This window comes from Anabrus simplex, chromosome 5 (assembly GCF_040414725.1).
Source record: "Anabrus simplex isolate iqAnaSimp1 chromosome 5, ASM4041472v1, whole genome shotgun sequence".
NCBI lineage: Eukaryota > Metazoa > Arthropoda > Insecta > Orthoptera > Tettigoniidae > Anabrus > Anabrus simplex.
The window spans coordinates 392,630,770-392,655,408 of record NC_090269.1 but is presented as its reverse complement, the minus strand read 5'-3'; the positions used below and the strand labels follow the sequence as shown (position 1 = coordinate 392,655,408).

At 42.8% G+C, this 24,639-nt stretch overlaps 1 protein-coding gene across 2 annotated transcripts in view; it reads right to left on the bottom strand.

The window, feature by feature from the left end:
* Window positions 1-24,639, bottom strand: part of LOC136874979 (uncharacterized) — a 48,669-nt gene that overhangs the window by 8,431 nt on the left and 15,599 nt on the right. For both annotated transcript variants that reach the window (XM_068227945.1, XM_067148689.2), the window contains exon 3: window positions 22,372-22,454. In XM_068227945.1, the coding sequence (XP_068084046.1) occupies window positions 22,372-22,454 (83 nt within the window). The remainder of the gene's footprint in view (window positions 1-22,371; window positions 22,455-24,639) is intronic.

The following is a 24,639-nucleotide window of genomic DNA, read 5'->3' as shown; positions in this document are numbered from 1 at the left end:
CTATTTTACCTGTGATAAACCGTACATAAGTTTAAATGGGCGGAAAAGAAAGCATCCGCTGGTTACACCAATCCAGTACATTTTGCAGGGATCAATTTCTTGTGAAATTCAACATCATCTTTATTTCCTGTCGAAGAATCAACCACAATAACAAGTCTATTTCTGTCATACAAATCCGGAAATAACACTTGTTCCAGGAACACTTTCAAATCCAGTTTTTTCATGTTCGATGATATGATAGCATATGCTTTCACACTGAGAAATTCAAGTGTCATGCTTGTTGGAAATATCCCACTGTATTTCGAAATGATAACATAATTGTGTGGAATAGGGATGATATCCATGAAAATAACAGGCATTTCCATGTATGAACAGGTGGTTTCTGCAACTAAACTCTCGGTACCACAAATCGTGTTTGCTCCCTTAATGGCAAGAGTTCTCCGAGAATGTAACTCTTCACAAAATCTTTACTGATCTGCATTAATTACCTGCTCTGGTGTAAAATTATACTCATCAATGTTACTTCCATAGCAAACTCAACAGTTTTCTCTTCTATATCAGCGGTATCACCAATAGATTGGCTGCCAAATGTTTACGTGATCTTGCAAGAAACCATCTTGTTTTTCTCTCGAACCTCTGCAGACATTCTTTGGAACCTTTGAATGTCAACGTTTTGCTTGCATCAATTTAGAATTTAAAAGACATCGACCAGATTCGTAGCATCAGTCATGTATAATTTCATGTTGTTTTTGCACTGCAATGAACTGATCACGTACGTCGTTATTTATTCTTTCTTGTAGCACCTTCCTGTTTATGCGAAGTCATTTCAACAACTTTTCAAAGTTTTGCAAAACTGTCTTGTTTTTTATTTGTTATTGTGCCATCACAGTAGTGAATAAGACCCGAAGGATACTACAGGAGGGCAGCATTGTGGAAGATCATATCCTCTTGATGGCTTTGTCTAGATTTTGTAAGCATCAGCCAAGTAACCTTCAGGAAAGTTTGTTCCAGTCTTCTTTTGTGGTGAAGGATAATACAAGGAGCCACTGCCACATACTGCTGGACCGCTTCCTGAATTTGTCTTATCTTCAAGCTGGATCATCCCCAAGATCCCCACTCAATATAATTTTCATCGGTGAATTCTTCTTGTAAAATAAGTTTAATACTTGCCAACAAGAACCTCTTCATCAAAGAGCTGTCCCATGTCTACTCCCTTCTTTGCACTCCATACAACACTCTCCTTCCACTTCCAGTAGTCCTAGTACATCAAATTATACCAAATATAGTTTCTGATGTTCTGAAACATAATTAAGTTGATCTTGTCAGCGACAACAGTTGAGTACTCTTCGTTGATACCTTACACTAGGATGTGATACTGATGTCTCAGAGAGCCCTAAATGTTGTAAAATGATAAACTCGTGGTCTCCTCTACCAAAAGTTGTTAAATCTCAAAAACCTCTTAACAGGAAAGAATAGAAAAGTAATAGCAGGACTCAACAGGTATTGAGAACAATAACGAACATCTAAAAAGAACTAGTCATAAGCACTCCATAGTGAGCTTAAATCACTAATAAGAAATAATGATAATGATACCCTAATTTGTTTTTCTCACAACTATAATGAAACCTTATTCCATGAATCCTATTACCAAATGATTCTAAAATTACACAACTTTCTTTTTCCTTTTTTTGGCCATTTGCTTTATGTTGCACTGACACAGATATGTCTTGTGGTGACGATGGGATGGGAAAGGCCTAGGAATGGAAGGAAGCGACCGTGGCCTTAATTAAGGTACACCCCCAGCATTGGGTAGTGAAAAATAAATGCGATAAAAAGGAAAGTCTTAAAAGTAGGACTATTAAGCAATACCATATGGCTGATAAAGCAGGCATGAGGCAGTTTCTAAAAAGTAACTATGATTGGTGGATAACGGTAAATGAAAATGTAAACAAACTCTGGGATGGGTTTAAAGAAATTGTTGAGGAATGCAAAAGCAGATTTGTACCTTTAAGGGTGGTAAGGAATGGTAAAGACCCGCCTTAATATAATAGAGAAATAAAGATACTAAGAATGAGGTGCAGACTGGAAAGAAATAGAGTTAGAAATGGCTGTGGAAGTAATGAGAAATTGAAGGAACTTACTAGAAAATTGAATCTAGCAAAGAAGGCAGCTAAGGATAACATGATGGTAAGCATAATTGGCAGTCATACAAATTTTAGTGAAAAATGAAAGGGTTTGTATAGGTGTTTTAAGGCAGAAACAGGATCCAAGAAGGACATTCCAGGAATAATTAATGAACAGGGGGAGTGTGTTTGTGAGGATCTTCAAAAGGCAGAAGTATTCAGTCAGCAGTATGTAAAGATTGTTGGTTACATGGTTAATGTCGAGATAGAGGAGGAGACTAAGGCCAAAGAAGTAATACAATTTACATATGATAACAATGACATTTACAGTAAGATACAAAAGTTGAAAACTAGAAAAGCGGCTGGAATTGATCAGATTTCTGGGGATATACTAAAGATATAGTACCATATCTGAAGTACTTATTTGATTATTGTTTGGTCGGATGAGCTATACCAGATGATGGAGAGTTGCTATTGTAGCCCCCGTATATAAAGGAAAGGGTGATAGACATAAAGCTGAAAATTACAGGCCAGTAAGTTTGACATGCATTGTATGTAAGCTTTGGGAAGGCATTCTTTCTGATTATATTAGACATGTTTGTGAAATTAATAACTGGTTCGATGGAAGGCAGTTCGGTTTTAGGAAAGGTTATTCCACTGAAGCTCAACTTGTAGGATTCCAGGAAGATATAGCAGATATCTTGGATTCTGGAGGTCAAATGGACTGTATCGCGACTGACCTGTCTAAAGCATTTGATAGGGTGGATCATGGGAGACTACTGGCAAAAATGAGTGTAATTGGACTAGACAAAAGAGTGACCAAATGGGTTGCTATATTTCTAGAAAATAGATCTCAGAGAATTAGAGTAGGTGTAGCTTTATCTGACCCTGTAATAATAAAGAGGGGAATTCCTCAAGGCAGTATTACCGGACTTTTATGTTTTCTTATATATATATAAATTATATATGTAAAGGAGTGGAATCGGAGGTAAGGCTTTTTGCAGATGATGTTATTCTCTATAGAGTGATAAATAAGTTACAAGATTGTGAGCAACTGCAACGTGACCTCGAAAATGTTGTGAGATGGACAGCAGGCAATGGTATGTTGATAAACAGGGTTAAAAGTCAGGTTGTGAGTTTCACAAATAGGAAAAGTCCTCTCAGTTTCAATTACTGCGTTGATGGGGTGAAAGTTCCTTTTGGGGATCATTGTAAGTATCTAGGTGTTAATATAAGGAAAGATCTTCATTGGGGTAATCACATAAATGAGATTGTAAATAAAGGGTACAGATCTCTGCACATGGTTATGAGGGTGTTTAGGGGTTGTAGTAAGGATGTAAAGGAGAGGGCATATAAGTATCTGGTAAGACCCCAACTAGAATATGGTTCCAGTGTATGGGACCCTCATCAGGATTACCTGATTCAAGAACTGGAAAAAATCCAAAGAAAAGCAGCTCGATTTGTTCTGGGTGATTTCCGACAAAAGAGTAGCGTTACGAAAATGTTGCAAAGTTTGGGTTGGGAAGAATTGAGAGAAAGAAGAAGAGCTGCTCGACTAAGTGGTATATTCCGAGCTGTCAGCGGAGAATTGGCGTGGAATGACATTAGTAGACCAATAAGTTTGAGTGGCGTTTATAAAAGTAGGAATGATCACAATATGAAGATAAAGTTGGAATTCAAGAGGACAAACTGGGGCAAATATTCATTTATAGGAAGGGGAGTTAGGGATTGGAATAACTTACCAAGGGAGACGTTCAATAAATTTCCAATTACTTTGAAATCATTTAGGAAAAGGCTAGGAAAGCAACAGACAGGGAATCTGCCACCTGGGTGACTGCCCTAAATGCAGATCAGTATTCATTCATTCATTCATTCATTTGCTTGGTGTGAAAATGGGAAACCATGGAAAACCATCTTCAGGGCTGCCGACAGTCAAGCTCGAACCAACTATCTTATCTCCCCATTACTGGAAACTGGCCACACTTAAGTGACTGCAGCTATTGAGCTCGGTAAAAATAAGCAACTAACCAGCAGACACACGCTTATTCATTCTTCAACCAGTCAGTCAGCATTCCTCAGCAGGTAGTCTCAGCATAAAACTTCACATCTTGATAATGATCTAGTTTCTATAACATGAGCTGCAGGGAATTCCATCATCTGGTGCCAGTCACCACAAATAACCTATTATCTTTATTTATGTGGTACACAAGGAAGGAACTCAAATGGAAAGAAGGTGGATTTAGAAGAAAGGTACAGTGGCTGCTTTCCAGCCAACACAATAAACACCACTGATAAAATGCTTACCTGCTGAAATTTGTCAGGCTACAGCCATGACAGAGCAGAATATTATAGCATGACATGAATATCATACCTGATACTGTAAACAAACTACAGGTGAGAGTTCAGTGTTCATTGAAATTTTACGAGTTTGTCCCTTTGACATGTTAACTAATGTCACAATAATCAAGACTAGGGAGAACCAGTGTCTGTATTAGTATGGCCCTTATTTCATACGGAATGACATCTCCATGTCGTTTAATAGCGTAGAGCACTTCATAAATATTTTCATGCATTTATTTTGCATGATAAGAACAATCAAGTGTTTAGTTAATTATTACAAAAAGATTTCCACATGTTTTCATGTCAGGAATATTGTTACCACTCTGCAGGATGGGCAGCTCAGTAATCTTTCTGATCCTAAGTGCATGAGTCTTTGTGGCATTCAGCATTTTGTTGTGCATATACACTCAGTCAACTGAGTGGTCATTCTTAATATTTTCTATTCTTTCACCTAAATCTAAAGTCTCACAGTGTTGATATATATAAAAGATCATCAGCAGGGAGATGGAGCATGTTGTTTCCCATCACAGATGGTTCATCATAAATATAAATACCGAAAGTAAGGGGCCACTGAATTTCATTTTCCATTTAGAGGCCTTCTCGTTTACTGTTACCTGCCGTCATTGGTAACTCAAATAAAAACTAAAATAGAGATGGATTGAAATACAGTGTAACCTCAGAATGCGAGTAACTTGGTCTACGAGTGTTTTGCAAGACGAGCTAAAAATTTAAAATAAATTGTAACTTGATAAGTGAGTGAGGTTCCACAATACGAGCGTCACGTGTGCCTATGTTTTCCCCTCCCTTGTTCGTTTGTTGAATGGATGAACGAGGTCCTTGGTCCTGTAGTGAAGAAATATATTTCAGAATATAATCCGCTACTCAAGTTCTTACTGGTTATGGACAATGCTCCTGCTTATCCTACAGGCTTTGAGGCCTTGAGGACGACTTACTGGAGGAATTCAAGTTCGTTAAGGTTAAGTTCCTTCCTTCCAACATTACTCCACCACTCCAGTCAGCAAGTCATTTCGAACTTCAAGAAGCTCTACACAAAAGCACTATTTCAGCGAAGCTTCGAAGTGGCTGAAGGAACAAATCTTACCCGGCGAGAGTTTGGGAGAAAGCATTTCCCCATCGTGAACTGCCTGAAGATCATCGATAAAGCCTGGGATGGAGTCACCAAGAGAACTCTCACTTCCGCTTGTGGAAAGCTGTGGCCTGACTGTGTTCTTGGACGTGACTTTGAGGGGATTGTTGTTGACAGTGAGCCGCCGATTGTCGATGACATTGTGTCCTTAGGGAAGACTATGGGGTTGGAGGTGAATGATGTGGGCATTAGAGAGCTGTTGGAAGAACATAGCCAGGAACTATGTACCTACGAACTGATGGGCCTGCATCGCGAACAACAGGAGGAGGTTATGGAGGAGATCTCGCGTGGGAAAAGGGGGAGGAAAAGTCAATTGAATATCTCACTTCAACTGAGATTCGGAAAAAGTGCAATATGTGGGAAACGGTGCAATATTTTGTAGAAAAACATAAGCAGAATAACGCTGTAGCAGCACGAGCGCGAATCAGTTCAATGACAATGCTATGTCACATTTTCATGAAATCCTCAAAATGAGGCAAAAGCAGCAGTCATTGGACAGGTTCCTCGTTAAAGTTGCACGAAAAGAAAACAATTCCAGTGAGCCAACAGATACCAGTGATTCCGTTAGTAAAATTCGTGCTACACAGTAAATCTTCTCATGTCATCTCCCGCCTCCCTCACACCAACAATGATTCTATTGTAAGGCAAAGTGCAGTTTAATTTCTTTTAAGTTATATTTTGTTTCATAAATGGTATGCCAATAAATATTTTTGTGGTGTGGACGAATCATCCGCGTTTCAATTGCTTCTTTTGGGAAAACTTGCCTTGATATACGAGCGCTTTGGATTACAAGCATGTTGCCGGAACAAATTATGCTCGCAATCCAAGGTTCCACTGTATAGTAATTGTATCTTCTCTACCATATTGTAATGGTCATAGCGTCCGCCATGTCAACTGGCAGTGGGCGTGGCCCGGCACCGTATAGACCCACCCCTTGTGCTTCCACTGCGCCGATCACTAGCAGCGCTTAAGGCTAGGCAAGCCCCACTCGCTTCTGCTCGCGGTCCTGTAGCAGAGGAGTATGGAAATGACTCCACGATTAATCTGGAGTGTTCCATCTCGCAATGTTCCTGGATCCATCCAGCATCCGGACGATTCTAGAAGAGCCAGCGCAGGTATATAAGAGAGGAACGACCTGCCTGGAGTTAGTGAGAGTTAGACTGAGTTAGAAGTTGGTGTGGTTCAGTCGTGAGCGACTGCCAGTGTAGTGAAGTATGTGAACTGCCGTGATTGTCAGACTAGTGTGCTACAGTGGGGACTGTCGGCGAAGGAGAGGATGTGTAGCCGTGCGACGCGGGACCTTGTGTGTGAGTGTAAAGCTGTGTAGTGTGGGAACAAGTGAAAAACGAAGGGAGAGAGAGCGCGCGCGCGAACTGCATAAGTCTGTGTTATGACCAAATGTTGTGTGTAGCCTTGTGTAGTTTAGTGCGTAGCTAATAAATCTTAGTATTGAAGCTACCAGTCTAGTGTTAATTGATCATACTACACCGCCAACTCGCTACAACTGGTGTCAGAATCGGGATCGACTGGTAGCAGTGGATAGCGAACAGTTTTAGTCTCTCCTCGGTAAGTTCACCGAACTCTCATCCAAACTGGACGAAATTAAGAGCGAACTGAAACTGGAATTAAATGAACTTAAGGGTGGACAAGGTAAATTAGAAGACGAAATGCGCTCCCTCGAAAGAAAATTAAAGTGTGACATTATGCAGGACGTACAGGAACTGGTTGGAAAACAGATCAAAGAAATACCGCAGGTTGTGGAGTCAGGGGTTCGAGACCTGAAAGAAGAAGTAAATGCCCTGCGTACGAGTGACAGCCGTGGAGACTCGTGCTAGGGCCACCTGCAGCGACAGCGGCTCCAGAGCCGGGAAAGTAAAACCCACGCGCTTCGACGGGACATCTTTGCGGACCTTCCGGGCCCAATTCGAGACCGTATGCGGGCACAACGGTTGGACATCGGAGGAAAGGGCCGTGTACCTGATTGCCGGACTGCAAGGACCAGCAGCGGAAGTACTACACAGCCTACAGCCGGGTACCACTTACGACGAGATCGTTAGAGCGCTCGACAGCCGATATGGTGACCACCAGCTGGCAGCCCCCTACCAAGTCCAGCTAAGGAAGAGGACGTAGCGCGCTAATGAGACGCTGCAAGAATTCGCGCAAGATGTGGAGCAGCTAGCCCACAAGGCTCTGGATGGGCTGCCTCTGGACCACATTCAGCGGGAGGCAGCCTATACATTCATTGATGGGCTCCGCCACGCTGAGATCCGTCAAAAGCTGATGCTCAGTGGGGAGCATGACCACAGAAAGGCCCTGACGTTAGTTCTGAGGGTGGAGGCAGTGAAGGGAACAGCGGCACCGTCACCAAGAATACGAGCCGTGAGAAGCGAGGACGCGCCGGAGACCTGCGCCGTTACGGAAGAACGACGCACGCCGCCGCTGAGACTTCGACGCACCAACATCACCTGTTGGAATTGCGGAGGAACTGCCGTATGGAGGCGGCTCCTGATCAGGGAAACGAGTAAGGGCCGACAAGGAGAGGGGATCGTCGGCACCGTCACTACCGTCCCCTCGTTTCACGCCAAATGTGGTCACCGAGCGGAGCGACGACAGCTTGATCACCGTCGGGTGGCTCGGAGACAGGCCGTGCCGAGTCACGATAGACACGGCGGCGGCATTGACCATCGCCAGGCCGGACATCGCTGAGGGACAGCCAGAGAGGGAACCCCACCGCCCTTATCTGCTGCGAACGGCCTTAGGAGACACCATCCTTGTCTTGATGGAGGCGCTACTTCAACTGTCGCTGGGACAACGACGCCTACGAGTCTGGGCCTTCGTCGCCGCCATCACGGATGAGGTCATCCTGGGCCTAGACACGCTATGGAAATACGAGGCGACTGTTGTCGTGGGACGACGTGTATTGTGGCTCGGCAAACGAGAGGTAATGCTGCGACGCCCAGGGACGCAACCTCGAGTAGCGCGGTTAACGTTGGCCAGCGACGAATTGATTCCAGCCAACAGCGAGATGATGGCACGGTTAGAGGAACTCATACAAGGGGACAGCGTGCTCGTGGAACCCGGTTCGCCGACCACTGATCAAGGACTCTACCTGGCCAGGACGCTCGTTCCAGCACGAAGCTGCGTGCCGTACGAATATTGAATTCGACGTCACGGGAGCAGTGGGTACCCAGCGGGACCGAGCTTAGGACTTGTGAACCAGTCACGTGCGTCGTACCAGTGGACGACGAAGACGCACAGACCCTGGAAAGAGGCGAAGGATTGGATAAGCTCCGGAAGATTATATCCGACGCCCGGAAACATTTAGAGGCGAGACAGCTCAGGGAGGTTAAGGAACTAATCCATGAGTTTCAGGACATTTTCACTGCTACCGGAGGTGACTACGGAAAGACGGACAGAGTGTACCATCGCATTAACACCGGCGACGCCGCTCCAATCCGACAGCCACCTCGTAGAGTACCCCTGGCGAAGAAGGTGGAAATCGACCAGATGCTAGATGACATGAAGCAGCGGGGGGTCATCGAGGAGTCGAACAGCCCGTGGTCATCGCCAGTCGTCTTGGTGAAGAAAATGAACGGTGAACACCGTTTCTGCGTCGATTACCGGAAGTTGAACGACGTCACGAAGAAGGACTGTTTCCCGTTACCGCGGATAGATGACACCCTGGACACATTATCTGGAGCCCAGTGGTTTTCGACTTTGGACCTGAAGTCTGGATACTGGCAAGTAGCGCTCCACCCGGAAGACAAGGGGAAGACGACGTTCTCAACCGGCCAAGGGCTCTACCAGTTCACCGTGATGCCCTTCGGCCTCTGCAACGCGCCGGCAACTTTCGAGCGACTGATGGTGGCCCGCTGAGAGGGCTAACTCACGACGCTTGCCTCGTGTACTTTGGACGACATCATTATTGTGGGACGCACGTTCAAAGAGCACGTGGAGAACCTGCGGAAAGTGTTCGAGAGGCTACGTGGGGCTCACCTAAAGTTAAATCCCGGAAAATGCCCGCTGTTCCAGAAGGAGGTCCGCTACCTGGGCCACATCGTGTCATCGGAGGGAGTAGCCACGGATCTGGAGAAGTTAGAAGCTGTCAGTGACTGGCCGGTGCCGAAGGACAAGCGAGAACTAAGGAGTGTTCTCGGCCTTTGCACGTATTACCGCAGATTTATAGCTGGCTACGCAGACATCTCAAAGCCTCTTACACGGCTCACCGAGGAGAGGAGGTGTATCCAATGGTCAAGCGAGGCGGAGGCTGCGTTCCGGAAGCGGAAGGAGTCGCTGTGTACTGCGCCCATCCTCGGATATCCCAAGCCTGGGGAGAAGTTCATTGTCGATACCGACGCCATCGACGTGGGAAATGGTGGGGTACAGTCACAAGCCCAAGACGGCCAGGAGGTGATCGCCTCTTTCAGCAAGACGTTGTCAAAAGCTGAGAATAATTACTGCGTGACGCGTCGGGAATTTCTGGCCATCGTGAAGACCTTGGAGCATTTCCACAAGTATCTGTATGGGCCACCTTACCGCCTGCGCACCGACCATTCCGCATTGACTTGGCTCCCTAGCTTCAGAAACCTGGAAGGTCAGACAGCTCGCTGGGTGCAACGCCTTCAGGAGTACGACTTCACCACCGAGCAGCGACAAGGAAAGAAGCACTGCAACCCCGACGCTCTATCGAGAAGACCGTGCCCTGCGAACTGTACACACTGCCAGAAAGTGGAGAGACAGGCAGGCATCGTGGACGTCCGGACCGTGAGGGCCACCGCCGCTGAAGGATGGGATCGAGACGCCCTCAGGAGGGAGCAGCTGAAGGACGACGACATCGGGCTGATCTTACAAGAAGTAGAGTCGGGGCAGAGGCCGGAATGGAAAGACATCGCCGATCGCAGTCCAACCTATAAGGGGTACTGGGCCCAGTGGTCGTCTCTCATGGTTAGTAACGAGGTACTTACCTGCACGTGGGAATCAACCGACGGAAGAAGCACATTGCACAGCTGATAATCCCCAGGAGCATGAGAAAAGAGGTGCTCACCGAGTTGCATGCGGGCGCTACTGCCGGCCACTTGGGAGTGAATAAGACACTAGATCGTGCCCGAGAGCGTTACTACTGGGTGCACTTGAGGAACGATATTGAGAGGATGTGCCAGCTGTGTGACACCTGCACGGCGAGCCGAGGTCCACGTACCAGGAGTAGGGGCCAAATGATGCAGTAACAACGTTCGAGCACCATTCGAGAGGATCGCCATTGATGTCGCTGGACCATTCCCCGAATCTGACGCCAGAAACCGTTACCTACTCCTGGCTATGGACTACTTCACAAAGTGGCCGGAGGTCTACGCCATTCCGAACCAAGAGGCATCGACAGTGGCCGACATCTTGGTCAAGAACTTCTTCTGTCGATTCGGTGTCCCGAGGGAACTTCATAGCGACCAAGGTAGAAACCTTGAGTCCAGGTTGATGCAAGAGGTCCTGCAACGCTTAGGAGTGTGGAAGACACGTACGACGCCTCTTCACCCTCAGTCAGATGGTATGGAGGAGCGTTTTATGAAAACCGTCGAAGAGCACCTTAGGAAGTTGGTTTCGGCGCACCAGAAGGGCTGGGACGAGAGGGTCCCCGTCTTCTTGATGGCCTATCGAGCGCCCACCCATGAGACGACGGGCATGACACCTGCCAACATGGTCTTCGGAAGGGAGCTCCACTTGCCATGCGATCTAATGTTCGGGTCTGCACCAGATCAGCAGCAACCAGCGACAGACTATGCATGGGAGTTGGTGGATCGGCTCAACGACATCCACGATTATGCCCGACATCATCTAAGGGTAGGCAGCGACAGGATGAAAGCCCGCTACGACATGCTCGCGAACTCTGCCGGTTTCCAAGAAGGTGACAGAGTGTGGCTGTACCGTCCGGTGCGGACGAAAGGGAAATCACCGAAACTGCAGCCACAATGGGAAGACCCATATACAATCGTCACCAGGATCAACGACGTCGTCTATCGAATCCGGTGGCCTCCCCGAGGGAAGATGATGGTTGTTCACCTGGATCGCTTGGCACAGTATATGGAGCAGCTTGGGACGAGCAGCCTTGAGGAGGGGGCAATGTAATGGTCATAGCGTCCGCCATTTCAACTGGCACAGGGCTCGGCCCGGCACCGTATAGACCCACCACTTATGCTTCAACTGCGCCAATCACTAGCAGCGCTTAAGGCCAGGCAAGCCCACTCGCTTTCGCTCGTGGTCCTGTAGCAGAGGAGTAAAGAAATGACTCCACGGTTAATCTGGAGTGTTCCATCTCGCGATGTTCCTGGATCCATCCAGCATCCGGACGATTCTAGAAGAGCCAGCGCAGGTATATATGAGAGGAACGACCTGCCTGGAGTTAGAGAGCTGGACTGAGTTAGAAGTTGGTGTGGTTCAGTCGTGGGCGACTGCCAGTGTAGTGCAGTATGTGAACTGCCGTGATTATCAAACTAGTGTGCTACAGTGCGGACTGTCGTCGAAGGAGAGAACGTGTAGCCGTGCGACGCGGGACCTTGTGTGTGAGTGTAAAACTGTGTAGTGTGAGAACAAGTGAGAAATGAAGGGGGAAAGAGTGCGCGAACTGCATAAGTCTGTGTTATGAGCAAAAGTTGTGTGTAGTCTTGTGTAGTTTAATGCGTAGCTAATAAATCTTAGAACTGAAGTTACCAGTCTAGTGTTAATTGATCATACTACCCCACCAACTCGCTACAATATTGTGAATTTCTATAGCGTCAATGGCTCTACTGAAGTCAAGGTTAAGTACAGTGAGCACTTGTTTGTTCATAGCATTTTTGATTACCTCACTAACATTCAAAAGTGCAGGCACAGAACTGTGACCCTTCTTAAATCCAGACTGCATTGGGTCAAAAAGAGCATATTTATTTAGCTATTCCAGAAACTGATCATATCCTAAATGTTCAAAGGGTTTAGAAAGCACAGGGATTATGGAGATAAGATGATATTCAGAGAGTGACTGTGGGTCTGAACTTTTTTGTTTTGTTTTGCTATTTGCCTTAAGTCGCACTGACACAGAAATGTCTTATGGCGACGATGGGAGAAGAAAGGCCTAGGAAGTGGAAGGAACCGGCCGTGGCCTTAATTAAGGTACAGCCCCAGCATTTGCCTGGTGTGAAAATGGGAAACCACGGAAAACCATCTTCAGGGCTGCTGACAGTGGGGCTCGAACCCACTATCTCCCGATTACTGGATACTGGCCGCACTTAAGTGACTGCAGCTATCGAGCTCGGTGGTCTGAACTTTTACGAACCGGTATAATATTAGCTGTTTTCCAGCCATGAGGAAACACTGTATTTACAAAATAATTTAGAATGTTCATCAATGTGGCAGGACCAAGAAAACCAAACCCCATGGCACTTAACACCCTTAACAAAGCCTTAGCCTCCCCAGCGACTGCTGCTCAGCTCGAAGGCCTGCAGATTATGAGGATTAATGTGGTCAGCATGACGCATACTCTCGGACATTATTCTGGGCTTTCGAGACTGGGGCCGCCATCTCACCGTCAGATAGCTCCTGAATTCTAATCATGTAGGCTGAGTGACCCTGACCAGCCCTCAGGTCAAGAGAAAATCCCTGACCTGGCCGTGATTCGAACCCAGGGCCTCTGGACTAGAGGGAGGCCTGCTACTCCTACACCACAGGGCCAGCCAATACAGGCAGGACAGCACTCATAAAGTTATTTGTGAAAATACTAGGAAGCACACTGGCACATAGAGCATTTAATTTAATAAGAGTACAAGACATTTTTAGCATGACTCTCTGTGAGGCAGTGAAATGTGAATGATGTATGGGAATTAGAGGACAGTGAATCAGTGCAGTTATGTGGTATAGGTTCAATAGTTCAGTTCGGGAAATGTTAAGACAGGATTTGTCTGTCGCTCCAGATGTTCCTTATTCTCAGGGCCCGAAGTTCATCCCAAGTGAAATTAGAAAGTAAATTGTTAGCTAAATTATGGAAATACCTATATACTTTGTTTCTTATCAACTGTTTTGTGTAATTCCTATGATGAAATAAGGTCCAAAGTGTGTCTTGTAGGGTTTGTTTATAACACTGAAATGACAAGTCACAGTGTCTTGGTTTCATCATCTAACCAATGTCAAGAAGAGTGGGAAAACTTTATCCATTGTTCAGGGGCATATTTGTTATATGAAGACATTTAACATTGTGTTAAACAATGTTTCATTTAGACATTGCATATTGCCCCATGGTAGTTGATAACTGTCATAATTCAAGAACTCCAAGTTTACATGCTTCGTTTTTCTGACAGTTGTTTAGTTAAGTTTGTACTTTGGTACTCTCAGAGAACAAGATAAATATGTATGGTCATTGGTCAGAATTGATGGCACATGGATTAGCCCATGGGTTATTACTTAACCTGGGTTTTTGTTTTACTGAGAATGATAAGTGTGTGATGAATGGTTAGTTGGATTCATGTACAGTAATTAGTAGGTTGTACCATGAGAATAGTTACATTATGGGAATTTAAAAAGCTACAAATTGATTGCTGCCATGGATCATATTAAGCAGGTTAAAGTCATCCACACTAATTATTTGCCTGGATACTTAGTAGTTGTGTTTAGAATTCTCACACCAGGCAGTTTGTTCATTACGGAAATCACCACTTTTTGCCTATTAATATTTACTTCAACAAATGTGAATTCCAGATATGTTCGAACACCCTGGGATGACCTACATGAAATTTGGCTCCTTAGGTCATGTCTACAAAAAACTGCTGCCCGGCATCCATGCCTTCCATCTAACCAATCATAATGTTTTAGATCATATCGATCAATTTCAAACATGGAGGATTGTAGTTGTACTTCCTCTGAAAACAATAATCTCCACCACCACTACCTACAAAGAGTCAGCAAGCTTTCAAAAATGCATAGTTCTTTTGTGTAGTGCTACAATTTTAAAATGATGCAAGGAAGACAATGGGAGTTTACATGGCCACACTTCAGGCTGTATGAAGGTGACGATAATGCTTGTTTCAAGGGAGTACCTCCAGAGAAGGGAGAGGCCAGCCAGGAGAGATTATTGATACTGCCACTGCTTATGTCATATCCAGGAGCACAATAACTGTCCAGCTCAATAATGAGAATTCCAACAGGTAGGTCATTAGAGAATACATGGTGTTTAAAGAATGCTACACATCTAAGCTTCATTGAGAATGAGACAGTTTAAAATCAATTGCTGGCACTTGCACACACATTCACATACTCTTAAGAAGTCGATAGCAACAATTACAATAAACATTGCTTTTATTGCTATCTCATTTAAAATTTAATCTTTTCAAGTATCATTTGGGGTAATAATTTAGGAATGATAATGTTGGTGCCTTCTGGAAGCAGGTGTCTATCTTGTATCAACACATTTTTCATGCCACATCAAATGACTAAACTGGCAATAAGCTACAAAAATACTGAGGAAAGTTCCAATTGTTACAATCAATTCTTGAAGGTGGCACCTGACCACGGATCTGAAACAGCACTGATCGTACTGCCGGTATAAGTTTATCAACAACAAATGCATACTAATATACGAACTGAGCAAGGTTACATGTGCTAAACAGTACCACAATCCACAGCATAGCCTCTGGAGATGCCACCACCAAGTCTTCTTCTGCCATGATAGGCGCAAACCTCTCAGTCGAAGACAATGTGGTGAATGGTTTGGTATAGAGCTCCACATTCACAGTCTGGAATTGCCACCACCAAGTCTTCTTCGCTGCCATAATAGGCGCAAACCTTGCAGTCGAAGACAATGTGGTGAATAGTTAGGCATAGAGCTGCACATGCACAGTCTGGTGTAGGCAGCTTGTTCCATTTGTGTACTGCCTATTTGCACCTGCCTTGGCCCAATCTGATTCTGTTCAGGGAAGTACACGTCTTGCGAGGTAGCTGAAATACACTTGCAATTTAGCACCTGACAAGACGATAATAAAGGTGAACTTCTCTTGCTACTCCCTGTCAAACTTCCCATTCTTAAAAAGATTTAAAACACCTGGCAACCACATCACCAGCACATGCAGTGTTGGAAGACATCTCTGTAGTCTCTGAAAATGTAAAAGTGGCAGGTCTCTATGTGGGAGTCCATGAGAACCTTCAGAATTCATTTATAAGGACAGTAGATCTGCACAAATCAGGTGGCATTATATCAATCAACAGTGAACTAGAGTGACTGGATTGCACTGGGTATCAACAAGCCTTATGTAAAGACTGTTCAACAAAACAGTTGTATAATACTCTGCACTTGAATACACCAAACCCAAGGTTGAAGATTCCAGGGTGCTTGTTGAAGATTCAAAAGTAGTTCCACATAATTTATGGAAAATGTTGTTATGAGTCCTCAATTTCTGAAACTATACATTGGGTTGCAATTATGATGAAGGACTCTGCTGCTGAAACTGATGCTGAGTTTTATGTTTGCCGTATTATTATTCAAATGAAAGCAAAACTGGGTTGAAGTTGCCAGTTTATGAAGTAAGTATCCAACCTAGATAAGTTGTTGGTCAGCAACCTTTCTGCCTCTTCCAATTGCTTTTGTTGTATGGCTAGAGCCAAATTTTTGGCTCCGGAGAATTTTCTGGCCAGAGTGTCAGGAAAGTGAGATATGTACATGTTGAACAGTAATGGTGAATGAACTGATCCTAGGGTCAATCCATCATTAAACTTCCTCTTCTGACTTATCTTGCCTCCAACAATTAACTGGATATTCCAACCACTCAGCATGTTATTAAGTCCAAAAAATGTTGAAGGCATGAGTCAGGTCAACAACACCACAGATGTTTTCAGGATATAAGAGATACCACTTGGTCATAGCAATTATATTCTGGTCTGAAGCCTGCCTCATCAGATGCAATATGCTCTAAGACAGTGCTACTCATTCTGTTATAGACAAGCCTTTCAAAGAGCTTACAGGAATAGGTAAGAAGGCTATGGGGGGACAGCTTTCTGCCTAGTTGCTTGGTTTGTTAAGTTTCAAAATGAGAATTAATCATTACCTTCTTAATGACCAGTCAACAGGATGTTAGTAGACAATTCTGCCATTGTTCAGCACTTACCAGTATATGAATCTGAAAGTGAATCCAAGAGCATTTAGAGTCAATATCTGGAAACATGAAGGAACATGCAGAATCGGATGTGTGAGATAAGAGTCAATTTCATGTTGTGCAGCTGTTGTCGAATGTACCTGGTAAATTTCTTATCAGGAGATACTCTAGTTATATTAATGATGTGAGAAGCAATTTGGTTCAGTGACACTTCAGAATGTTTTATGCATACTGCTGGACTTCTTTCCTGCTGATGACCTAGATGTTAGGCCCCTTGAAACAAGAAACAATCTAAATGATCTTCCCAATTTTCTAAGGTGACTAAATCTGTCTTTGTCGAAGTGGTTAATGTCCATTTTTTTGACTGTGTTTGTCCATTTTTGCCTGGGAGACAAGTTAAAATTCAACAATGTTGAATTGTTATATCAGGGTCTCCACTTCATTGGAAGTGTTGGTACAGTATTTCACTTTCATCATTCCATCTTGGTATACCTTCTTTATGGTATCCTCATGGCATATACCCTTTAGCTGTTGTTCACACACTTACACAGAAAACTCAGTCCAGTCATCTTTCTGGATGTTCCATCAGACATGTGGTGTTCATTGTATGACAAGGACCGTAATACTTCCAGGTCTGTATTCGCTGTGAGGATAGAAACCTAACACTTTTTCCATGACGTTCATGGGATAGCACTTTCATTGCAGCTAACAAAACGTAAGTCAGGATTTGGATCCTTGAACCCTGCAGCGGACCTGAAAGTACATTAATCATTGGCATCAAAATCTACATGACGATTGTTCTCCTTGGCCCATTTGTCCAAGAATGCTATCACTTGAATCTTTGTCAGAGTACAGTCAAAATTTATGATGACTGTTGAAGTTGTCCATGTAATCTGCAGTGTGCAAGATATAATTAGGCCAGAATGTTTTGGGTAGCTTGTAAATATTTGTGACAGTGAAGCCATGCAATATTACATGATAACTGTATGTATATCTTCATCCAAATTTTCAGAAATCAGCAAGGTCTCATCTATGTTGCTCCAGACATACGTACCAACTCATTACCCCTCATAGTTAGTTGCTCCAAGTGTGGTATACTCCGTAATTTATCCTGCACTTCAGAAATGTTCTTCACTGGAAGCATGCCATCCCCAAATGATGCCAATATCAATGTCCAGCAAGAATTTTGATAGATAGGCACACTTTGCTTTTTTAACATTTTAAACATTAAGGTGGAGTAGAATGATTGGTCCAATGTTTCTCATTAATGAGCTCTGAAAAAAATGTTTACTACTTTGATGTCATTGTGTGCAATTGCCAGGAGATCCTATGGATAGTCTGGCTGCCTGTATCGCTGTTGATGATTCTGCAGCATCCACTGATAGGCATTGTATATGGGCTTCATTTTAAGCCTAGTGCATCAGCAAGCTTACCCAATATGAAGTTCATCTGAGATCTGCTAACAAGTGACACCTAACAGTCATAAAAAATAATTTTACTGCCCCTAACTCTGACAGCAGCAGTAGACAATAGAACTTCATATTGCTGAAAGGTTCCCTTGACTGTCCAGTATGGCTGATTTAAAACTGTCTCATTCTGTGTGGAGGGACTGGTTGCAAATCCTGCTGCTTTCCAGTGAGCACTTCTTTCTATATTTACTATGTTGCTGATGAACTAAATGAGGTCACTTACAGTCATGTTTTTGAAAATACTACCTTTTAAAGAGAATGAGGGCCATTACATCATTAGTATGATCAAGAAGTAGAAGTAAATGCCTGCGCCCCCCTTATGCTATATCAGTTTCATTTGATTGGATTTAGTAAATGTTCCTTTGTGGAATGACACAAGCTCAAGATTCTGACAACTGCTCTCTTAAAATTTCACCAAAATTTGTAAAAAAGGACATGCTTCACCTTAACTATTATATTCCCACTGCTTCTGGAAACTTGTTCCAATTATGTCTGTGGTAAGAGAACATTTCCATGTAAACTAGCAATGAGACTACTGAACAGATTTTTATTCATTAACTTTGCATCCTTTGATGATTCACATCAGAATTTGCAAATCCCACATTAATCTGGGATTATTGTAAGGACTGCAGATAAGGTGCCATTCAATCATTGAGTTGCCTTGTGTTACAAGCAATCAGCTGATGCAGTTCTTCTGACATGCAAGACACGAGGTAATATTAACACTGGATGTCAGTCAATTGATTATTTCAATTATCGAGAGAGAAATACATCATGGAAGTGCATGATATCAGCAAGTGAACCTCTGAATTTAAGGAATGAAGCAACTGGCAACTGAGCATTGTAACTGGAAGTTGTAGATTGCTGATTTATCGAGGAAAGTGGAGTTAATTTAACCCGATTGCTTCGGGTTTAATGCTCCCATGTGATCGGTTAGAAATTAGATTTAAATTGCCCTCAACAAGAGTAAACCACCCCATCAGAAATACTGTGCACCATTGTGAAATAAGTATCATAAATTATTACTGTTTATTCTCCTTAAATTATACATATACAAGCCTGGGGTGATAGAGAGAGAACATACACAAGAATGCCTCCATTCCCATACGCATGTTTACAAAAACTCTACTGAATATTTGTATATGTGTAAGCAATTTTAAATTTACATACTTACACTCCAAACACTGTACACTTTGAATAATTATTATCTTGATTTAAGCTATATATATTAGAGTAAGAATAGCCTGTCCTTCATACGTACAACACAGAGCAACTTATTTGTACTTTTGTTCCAGAATTCTTAGCATGTATAATGTACTAGTATTAATTATTACTCACCGACATCACATGTAATATTACATTTTCATTTGAAACATGTTGTAGGATTTTGCCAAGTATAGTGTATGTTTTAATGTGGCTGACGATGACCCCGAGTAGGGTTGAAACTAGTCCCATGTAATGTAATTATTGTAAATACAACTTAGTATTGAATAGGTGGAAAAATCTACTGTGAATTATTTATATGAGAACAGGGAAGCAGTTTGATAGTGAAGTGCATAGACTGTTCCAGGATTTTCAGGAAAGATTAAAAGCTGTTCTGGTGGATTCATATGGGACAGTGCTGTAGGAATTGCCTGAATGTCGCAGAATCCTGGAATAATATGAAGGGATTGGTCACATTGTGATATGTTACTTAGGAAAAGGTCAAGTGTTGAGTGTGTTGTTCACGTGATATGCATGGCTTTGAATATTAATTGAAGAAGGAATAAATCACAGAAAGCAGAAAGGAATCTATTTCCAAGGACGTTATTTGAAACAGGGGCAGAATTTATGGATAACATAATTTCTAGATTGAAATTAGCGATAATAAAAATGGCATCGTAATTTTGTTGTACATCTTACACAACCGAGAGAAAGAGAGAGAGGGAGAGAGAGAGAAGAATTAGTTCACCTCTGGAGATGACTTAGGGGCGTGACAAATTGTTCCAATAAGGAATTTATGTTTGTTGCATGTCATTTCTACCCACAGTGCTTCGCCTGTTATCTCCACGTTATGAACTCAAGTTGGTTGACATTCTGGCTTGGCAGCAATTAGAACTCCAGCTGCACAGCCATGGCAATGGGCCTTACGGATCAATATCAGCATGTCAGGAAACATTTCAAGTCATAAATTTTGTTAGACAACCACATCTCACTGACACATATGAGGGTAGAGTCTAAGCTTTCAAGCGATACATGGGTATTTTGTAACCATCAAGGTCTCGCATAATACTGCACACAATGAAGGTGAAAAGTGATAGATGTTTATTTACATATAGAAATATTCACAAATTGACTAGGCATACCACTGTTAACTGTAAAGAATGAGCCTGATAATGGCGATTTTACATACTGCCAGCATACCATGTCCGAAAACCGTTCTTTATTTTTCTGACAACAGACATCGAAAGCTTCGGGCAGGTTCTTCGGCCATTTATCGAGCAGCTATTGCAGTGAACAAATAAATGGTTCCTCTTACTGCTATTTCTGAAAATTGTGCACTATTAAGGACCCGGGATCAGTTCGATGTCCTCACTTAGGTCAAGCACCAACCACAATAATGACTGATCAGCTATGGGCAGTCTGACAACACAACACAAATCCCTCCGCTGTGGCAGACCTATGGCTGCAAGCTCCAGGCTTTCAGCACTGCACTATGACAAACAGTTAAGCAAATATTTTTCACTTATAAACAGTTCTTCAAATAGAAGTGTTATGTGAAGTGATTATATCACTTTTGGAGTATTGCACTGCAAACAATACCACCAAAAATACAACTCCACCAAGGACCTTCAGGGCGGTGGTGCCATGGTGTTAGGTTTCAAAATTTATGAACCAGGGATATCAGAATGCAGAGAGCAAAGCTAGGCCTTAATGTCATCCTCATTAGTGTCAAACCACTTGATATCATGTACTCTTTTCTTCTCCTATCTGGATCCAATAATTGTTCCGTAGTGTAAATATTTGTTTCCTGTGCAAAGTAGGAAAACAACAGGTCCATAAACTCCAAAAAACACAGGCATTTCCGATAGAGAATTATCTAAATATCTATCTCTCAGTTCTCCTGACACCCTGAGAGAGCCTGTAAAGTGATGAATAATTGGCTGTTTATCACTATTACTAAACCACAACCCAGTCATTATGTTTTGCTTCTGCACACAGAACTTTCAATACAATTTCACAGTAACATTTACTGGAAGAACTGTCACTTTCACTTAAAATCTCTTCTTCATTATCATGATAATTGTCATCACTGTCCTCCAAATCACTTTCAATAACTCAGCAAGAGCATTGCTGTCACTGGCCTTTACTACACCTGGAACTGTGGCTAGGAGACTGACTGACACCTAATGAAAATTTGTGCTTTCAGAGGCTACAACTGCACAATGTATTATGGTACATGTTCAGAGAAGGAGAGCTGAATATAAGCCACATTCCTGTTCTATTTATAGAAGATCACAAAAGTGAAACCATTCCAGGGGTGATCAAAATATAAACTAGTACGTATGCCACGGCAGGGAAATATCTCGCCAATATTCGCATGAACGTCACATCAAATAAGTCGAGCGGGTTGTTAAAATTGGACAGAATTTCTAAACATAAAAAACATGATCCCACAGTGACAGCCATAATGGGCTTACCTTGGCCTACCAAGCGATCACTACTCAGACTCACGGCCTCCACATTATGAGGTGATTTTTGGTCAGTGCAATCAATCTTCTCAGCCCTATTCTTGGCTTTTTGGACCTGGAAAGCCATCTCACTGTCAAATAGCACCACAACTGTAATCATGTAAGCTGAGTGGCCTTTGAATTACTTCTTGGATCAAAGTAAATATACGCAACCAGACCAGAAATCCAAGCCTGAGCCTATGGGAGATAAGCAGGAATGTAGGGCATCCAGCTGGCTTCTTGTCTATCACACTGTAAGGGACAATAGATAGCAAAGTACACCAAATTTCTTGAGGATCAAGAGCTGAGTTATCATGAGTTTGGTCACGTAAACTTGCTGACATTGCACAACACAAAGGATCCAAATTTCAACAGAATAACTACCTGGAAAAGCTTTGCACCTGGAATCTTGGTATCCTGAAGCTGACTTGCACACAGAGGGAGTGTGTGTTAGGGGTGTAAAATATAAATTGTACTTACATCTCCTCTTCTTTGAAATATGGTAGAAGTTGATCAAGTGTAGGTTCTTCTATGATGAGTTCATCCTTCACATCTGCTGAAGGCTATAAGAAATACAGAAAGTAAATAAAAAAAACTATAGTAAAGAGATAACAAGAATAAAAATGTTAAATGTCTCCCACATTCCTTCAGGAGGTAATATTTTTCAATGCCACAATAACCCTAAAATTACGTATCCAAAAATTACACTTGTGGAGATTTGGGCCATCCTATCTGTGCCAAGTATGTGTAGCATTCGGTGATATAGACCATCTGCCTGTTGAAGTTCAGTGTTCATTTCTGTTGATTGTGTTTGCAGTGCACTGACTGTTGTACTGGTAGAGTTGAGGTTGTGCTGCTAGTGCAGTAATGTATCAGAGCAAAACTGGAGATTCTGTACAGAGTGTATAATTTAAATAGTGAAACTGAGTCTTACTATTTCTTGAAGGAAATGGTGGACATGGTATTCCACTATGGGTTAGCTAAAGGCCCGTGACATGCACACTGAACAACATCCACAATTCCACATTCCTTTTGTAGTAATATTCAGCAGGCTCTCCTGGTGACTCACAGACATGGGATCATTCGCAGCAAGAAGAACAGATCCAGTAGGATTCACACAGTCCAAATGCTGGAGATGGAGACGCATGTATTGCGGCTTAAAAAACATTATTCTTCAAACACAAGTTTCCTGAAGAACTGATGCTAATTGAGATAACCACACACTCGTATGGTCAGTTCCGCACAATCAGTTACATTATCCTTTTCTTACCCAACATGTGCAAGCCCTTTGGCCACCAGAAAAATATGTCAAGATTAGAGTTCTGCCACTGGCTCGTAGCTAGGACAATGAAGATCCACAGTTCACAGACAGCATTTTATTTACAGAAGTTGCAGGATTCACAAGAGATGGCATATTAATTTACCAAACCATATCGGTGCAGGCAGACGTAAATTTCCCGCACAATCATGGAGATATGGCATTAGGTTTGCTTCAGTATCAATGTGTCGGCAGGAATCGTGTGGCAGACTCGTAAGACCGTACATTTTACCGCAAACATTAACTGAGTATCATTAATTTCCATGCCTACAATGAATTAACAGCTCTAATGGGGAGCGTTACCCATGCAGAAAGCCACCAGATGTTTTTCATACATAAAAAGGTAATACCCCAACTTATATACCTTGTAAAACAGCATCTAACCCAAACATTTCATAGGTGAATGAATAGTTGAGGAGATACCAGTAACAGAGTCTCCCCATTCATTTGCCCTGAATCCTTTCGATTTCTGGCTATGGGAACACTACATACATGGGTATGAGCCCAACCTATCCACAACATGCATGGTACAGGGGCATAAAAAATACATGCAACCAAATCTGAGTACAGCCAGGATGATCTCAAGAGTTCAGGATTCACTGACAAGAGGGTCTGAAGCATGTGCAAGGATGCATGGTATCCACATGGAGCACCTCCTCAGTGTCTACATCTACGTAATAGACAGATAACAGATTGGCCCATATCTCAACTGCTGACAAAATAAATTTCATACTTCCTCAATAAATTCAGTATTTTACCATCAATGTTAAAATTTTAAAAATGGAAATGAACCAACAAATACTGCATCACGTCAAAATTGTAGCATAATGGTTAGCGCTATTAACTGCCCTCCTCAGAGGAATGGTTCTAATTGCTGGTACTGCCAGACATTTAAGAAAGGCAGGAGGGCTTGTACGTGGTGAAAATAGTATATGCAGCTGGAGGTGAATATGAAAAGAGCTGCAACCTCCTCGGGGTGAGGACACGAGTTTACCTATAATACAGGAACATGAAAAAGAACACAACAGGATAAATACAATAAGAGGACAGCACAGAAAGAGAGAGCAACAGTAAAAGAGAAGGACAATCCCAATATCCTCATACAATGTCTTATCTTCCCAGAATATCATGTCATCATCATCCTATTGTATGTCACATGTTTGTTCCTTGCCATTACTTGTGTTCCATTGGATGAATTTTATTACCAAGCAAACATACGGTACAGCGGATATCATATCCCATGCCAATAATTTCCTTACGGTGTCGAAGTTTGTTCTACAAATGATCAGTTCTTGTGAATTTTCTTTCACTCAACAGGAGGTTTTATCAAAATTTACTAAAGTTACAACATTTTTTATTCAGATTCTAAAGCACTACGTGCTCGCCTCACAGTCTAGGGGTAAGCAAGTCTGAATTCTACCCACAGGCAC